Raw genomic sequence first — 6177 nt, 5'->3', positions numbered from 1 at the left:
GGACCTCCTCAGTACTCTGCCCAACTAAGGACGAGAGGCTGAAACCTTGGATCACAACTTCTGAGAGAGCCCGCTGATTCCAGGCTTAGTTGTATTTTGTCCCTGGACTTGATCTTGGATAGTAGACTCATCTTATGGACCATGAACGGTGTGAGGGCCATGCTGACTGTTGTTGCTACTTGCGTTCCTCTTCCAACAGGCTTCGAATTTCTCATGTTAATTGATCTCATTGACCCCATGTTAGTTGGTGGGAATTTTTTTCTGACCTTTCCCCCTCCTTTTTTTAAGGTGATGGACAGAATTTGTTTACAAAGGACGTGACAGTGATCGAGGGAGAAGTCGCGACCATCAGCTGCCAAGTCAATAAGAGTGACGACTCCGTGATTCAACTCCTGAATCCCAACAGGCAGACCATTTATTTCAGGGACTTCAGGCGTGAGTTTCCATCCCCACAATAGTAGACGGCAACTTTTTCCGCCCCCCTACGTGTTGTCTTGATAGAGAGATTGCTAAGGCCACCTTTTTAAAATTTAATGTTAGATGCTTAAAGTTTAGTCAATTCTTTAGAGGGAAGAAGAGACAGGCAATCATAATCTTTCTACTTAATAGAAACCTTGAATGGTCCCTTTTAAAAGTAAGGCCGTCTTACTTTGCAATAGGAATTGATTGTAGTAATTCAAGGTGAATTGCAATTGAGTGCCAAATACTTAGCTGACACAAACAACTCAAATAGGGTACGGCAAGGAAAATATAACATTCCGCAAGGTAATCCGTTTGGTTTGAAGATTGAAGTTTCTAAGGCAATATGTACCTATAAAGATAAAAAGCAAATTTTCTCTCGCCATAGCCTCCGGCATGGGGAGGTATCCATATGCTGAGATCTTTCCAAGTATAATATAACAAAAGCCAATAATCAAAACTACATTGTGTATAATAGAAATGGTTCATACGGGTATCAGGGTAAGAGCACGGATCAGGTCTTTCGAAAAAATTGTTCTATGGTGCCAAACCGTAGCCAGTGTTGAATGTGTCCCTTTTCCTCCCCAGCACCTCGGGGACATCTCGTGACCCATGGGAAGGTCAATAAACCTAAGCAACATTTATGATGAGGGAGGACAAAAGGCGAGAAGCCAGCTTCTTATTCTTCAAGTGCATTTCTGTCATTGTATACTGAGCTAGCATCTGGCAAGATTAATAGAAGGACTTTCGAAGAGAACATTTGAAATAAATAAGAAGCCCACATGCATGGCTTTTGCAGGGATCTCCTGCTTGATGGCTAATCATTCTTATGTTGTGAAACTGACTGTAGTTAGGAAACTGGAGGAATAGTTCAAGGCCTCTGTCGGCCCCAGGTCACCTGCTTTTGGCAGCTGTCCCTCAAATCATATCAAATATATTTAGATGTATCCAAGTTAAATAGGATTATTTTGCTACAGGATTTCGTAAGTGATTTTTTTTATTTTGCTTTTGCCGTATTAACGAGTTTTTAGTTCTCTTTTGATAATTTGCAACCAAGATTGATTTAAGGTGTTGGAAAAGCCTAGAGGCCCTGGGCCCTGAATGTGCAGTGCCTCTAGGCTAAGAGGGGCCTGGCACCTGCCTCAGGGCACTCTCAGCCTGCCCCTTTCCTTCACTTTTCTTCTTGCCTGTCTTTGATAGAAAACCTGAAAGAATTTGTGAATGAGCGTTGAACACTACAGCACTTAGAACTGGGCTGGGGTGTGGGTTGTGTGTACATGTGGGCATTTACACAGGCACCCACCTGCATCGCTTGGCTTTGGACAGGTTGATTTGTCTACACGAAGCCCCAAACATGTAATCTGGGGCTTTTGCTTATTTGCAAAAGCCCCAAATAATAGTTCAAAAAGTATAAAGAGACAGGTGTGGTGGCATGCACCTGTAGTTCCAGATGCTCAGGAGGCCAAGGTGGGAGGATCACTGGAGCCCGCACGCCCGGGTGATAGAGAAAGACCTTGTCCCTTCAGATTAAAAACACTCCGTTTTTTTTTTTACTCTGTGGCTGCCTTTCTAGTCATCTGTTTCCTCGCGTAATTGAGGAAAATTGTCTGCTGTCTCTCTCACAATCGCTAACTCTTGTGTTTTGTTCCACAGCCTTGAAGGACAGCAGGTTTCAGCTGCTGAATTTTTCTAGCAGTGAACTCAAAGTGTCATTGACGAACGTCTCCATTTCTGATGAAGGGAGATACTTTTGTCAGCTCTACAGGACCCCCCGCAGGAAAGTTACACCACCATCACGGTCCTGGGTAAGAAATGCACGTGGGGCTCGTCCTGGGAAAGAGAAGTGGGCATGGCCCTTCCTCCCAGACGGTTACCAGCAGCAAGGAAAAGGTTAATGGCAAATTTTACTGTTCAAACTTGTTTTAGGAAGAATCACCGCCCATCTTGCTGAATTTTAAAAATAGCCTATTTTACCGAATGCTCTAAGGAATGGCAATCAGCAGCCTTTATAGACTCCACCTGCTCTTGGGTTTCAAACCTCAAGCTTCAGAAGCAAAGATCAAGAGAATTTAGAGCCCTCAAATGAATCTCGCACCGCAAGAAATGTTATTGCTTCTAAGTATCAGGATTTTTTTTTCCTTCCTGCTCAGGAGAGGGGGAGATGGGCTGCCTAATCTCTACCCCGTGGCAGAGCTCTGTTATGAAATCCACGTAATGATTTTTCTGTCTGAGTTACCTCCTCATCTTAATATTGTAGATCTCCTTCTCTTTGGCTTTACTTCTAGTCTTATTTATTGCTTACGCTCTGGATTATGCTGTAAAAAAATCATGCCCCATGAACACCAACGCATACTTTGCCACAAATCGCAATTGGACATAAAAGAGTTAAGAGCTCTTTCACTGATAATAAGCAGAGACCTGTGAACAGGCTCCTAGGCACAGCTCTGCTGAGTAGAGCGTCTTCATGGATGATCCCCGTGTTGTGATTTTCAGCAAAAGCCCCGTAGCCAGGTTTCCGTGTTGATATTTTGAGATAGTCAGCAGATATTCCTGGGTTGAGCTGGTCTGAATTAGTCACCTTTTAGACAAACATCTACGCCTGTGCATAACACCAGCTGATCTGGAGTTTTGAAACTGAATTTTCAAGGACGTATACACTAAAGCGTGAGGCCAGATCTCTGATTTACACCTTCGGGAAGATGATGAATCAGAGTCTATTGGAGGCGGCAGACTGCAGCTTTTCGGTGTAATGATATGAAGATTAAAGAGGAAAGATAAATAGGAAGGACATTTTTGCTTGGTGTGTGTGCCCATACGTGTATTTATGGGTGTCCATATTAAGCCACCGCCTCATTACTCTATTTAAACACAGCTGTAAAAGGGAAAATATTTTCTTATTCATTATGCCAACATAATGTCCCCCTGAAGCTTACAAATATGCTCTTGATAAGAGGAGCCCTGCTATTAGAAAGTCATGTTTAAAGTCTGTCCACACGATTTCTGATGTGATCTCTGTTTACTGATCGATGGCTTTCGGGGGTGACATTTGTCACTACTGTGCTTTGAATCTGTATTGGACCCACAGAAGTAGTAAGCGTGACAGGTTTCCCTGGAATGACTATTTTGGTGGTTTGCCAGTGTACCAAATTTATAAGCATAAAGGTGACGTTTTCTGTGTGCTTGTTTTTCAGAAGTATTTAAAAACGCAGTTGCTTGTGGGAGTAAGTCATTAGCTGCCTGGACTTGACATTGACCCTCTGCATGTCTGCCCATCAACCCAGACATGGGTCACTTTTATGGCATTTCCACAAAAGTGACAGTAGCACGGACTATATCTGTGGTATTTTGAATTTTCAGAATACTTTACTCTGTCTACCTTTAAGCATTTATATCTTGGTTTCACGGGAGAAGAATGTTGATCAGAGAGGCTAACCATCTTGCCCAGCTTACAGAGGACTCCATAAGAATTAGGAATCTTAGAATCTGGAACAGACCTTACTGTCTTACAACCTTGGGGCTTCTCGGTTACATTATTTTCAATTAATTCCCGAATGCTGCTGTTTCAGGATTATTTTTCTTCCCCTAACACACATATCTTTTGTTCTCAGGGTTATATCTGGCCACTGGCAAGCAGTTATTATGTGCGTATCATTTTCTGGTGTCTATTACATTTATTCCCCCAAATCACCGCATTGGACCAGTTTGGCTGTGAACACCTCATACTTGAGCGTCCGCGTGCCAGCCCTAGAATTTTGAGACGCATTATGCCTGAAATCCTTTTGGAGGCCTGATTATTCTCCAAGTAATAAGTTCCCACTTGTATTTTATAGAACCATTAACTTAAATACACTTGAAAGTACTGCTTTCAAGTATCCAAAGTAGTAGATGTTCTTTGTGCACGTATTATGCATTCATTTAATATTCTTTCCATTGAATTTACTCTAAGATTCCTTGACAGAGTAAAATTGTTGTCATCAGGGTTGGAGTCTTTCATTTCCCCCAAATCTGACAATTTCCACTGATACTCATATATTCAAACTTTTCTCCTAAGGTTTCGAGTTCCCAGATAGTATAATGAATGACATATTAGCATCTTGGTTGCTATCTGCAGCTCTCTGAAAAGGACTCCACGTGGATTTACACAGCTGTTGCACTTCTTGATAGGCCCGAAGACGCTTATTTTAGGGCGTATTTCCATTAGTGATTTTGATGCATTCAGCAAAAAATTCAGCATAATTGTAAGAGATGGAGATAGGTATTTGTGTTACCTGTGCTATTCTATCTTATCCGTGTAAACTCTGAAAATTCTCCTGCTCTTTTGCGTGTATTTGGGTGCCTTTTGGGTCACTCACTCACTCCTTCCACTCGTGACGAGTTTCTTTCTTTCCCCAGGACATAGTAAAGACCGTCTTTTTCACTCCTTATTCATGAGAGGAGATGAACGAGAGAAAGAACACCCTGCTTTAAGATTAATATAGTTCCTGATGATCGTAGCTAATATTATCACAGTCCTGCCCTTCTAAGATTAGTGTTCCCTCTTAAGATTCCAGGAACAGGAGAACCTAATTATTTTAAAGGGTCTTGGAGTGAGATTTCACATACTGATCAGCTTCCAGCCTCCTCTTCTGTTGTAATTAATGTGACTCATCTTGATATTGCTGATTTTTGTTAAATGTTGTAGGCGTAATGTTTATAATTAGCACTCATATAGATTGGAGGTTAGCTGAGAAGAACTTTGACATTTCCTTGCTGTTTCCTCGTGTTTCCCATTCAGGTTTTCCTCCTTAGAAACATCTTTGGTTGTTTTCATTAATGGCTGCAGGCCTCTTTTACTAAATGTGCCTGTTTAGTGGACCGTGTGTAAGTGTATTCTCTGGTTAGCCGCAATTTTAATTCGTTTTTCGTAGAAATGGATTTTTATACTTTACTAACCCCTTTTGTAGTAGAGTGGACATTACGGAGTTTAAGGGAAAAACAGGGTAGAATTAATGGGCCAAAATAAATTTTCAGATTTCCTGGTCCGGCCCTCTTTTTTCAGACAGACAGATTTAAGTCACCTCATTTATACTTTCCAGCACTTTCTTTGAACATACCTGAGAGAAGTCAACTTTATAACATATCAATAAACCATCATGGCTCACGTTATTAGATTTTATTTTATATTTATAAACTGAACGACTTCCACTGTGCTCTCCTGTTCCTTTTTCTAATCTTAGCAAAGATCAGAAAGACTCGTCACAATCTTGAGAAAACTGTTTATGAACTTGGGGAAAAAAATCATTCAGCTGTTTCTTGGGATGATGATCTCAACCATATATAAGTCCTTTATTTTTCTACCCTGGGAATACTTTCCAGTGCTTTTGCAGTTTCCCATGCTTTTATGTTAGCCATGAAGTTGGGAACTAGCACTGGTCGCTCTGAAGGGTTATAGAACTTCAGAGTGTGTCCTTTGCTCTAGAGGGGGAATTAACATGGATAATACAAACATTAAGTAATCTAGATGTTAGGACTCTCAGACCCCAAAGAAATCCTGGAGGAGATGGTGCATTGTCCCCTGTCTTTATCTGTACCTGTCTGTTTTCATTTCCTTGCTTTGAACCAGCAGGCATTACCATGTTTCCCTGAAAATAAGACCGACCCCCAAAATAAGCCCTAGCAAGATTTCTATGCATTTGTTAAATATAAGCCCTACCCCAATAATAAGACCTAGTGATGGGC

General features: G+C 41.4%; 1 protein-coding gene across 1 annotated transcript in view; it reads left to right on the top strand.

Annotated features, from left to right (window-relative positions):
• The window catches only part of CADM1 (cell adhesion molecule 1), a 338357-nt gene that overhangs the window by 269890 nt on the left and 62290 nt on the right, over positions 1 to 6177 (top strand). Inside the window, 3 exon segments of the mRNA XM_023516068.1 lie at positions 289 to 435; positions 2113 to 2220; positions 2223 to 2264. Of these exon segments, the coding sequence (XP_023371836.1) occupies positions 289 to 435; positions 2113 to 2220; positions 2223 to 2264 (297 nt within the window).

Source organism: Otolemur garnettii, unplaced genomic scaffold (genome assembly GCF_000181295.1).
Source record: "Otolemur garnettii isolate 467f Iridium unplaced genomic scaffold, OtoGar3 scaffold00086, whole genome shotgun sequence".
Classification (NCBI taxonomy): Eukaryota; Metazoa; Chordata; class Mammalia; order Primates; family Galagidae; genus Otolemur; species Otolemur garnettii.
The sequence above is the reverse complement of the archived record's forward strand: the minus strand, read 5'-3'. Positions and strand labels throughout refer to the sequence as shown.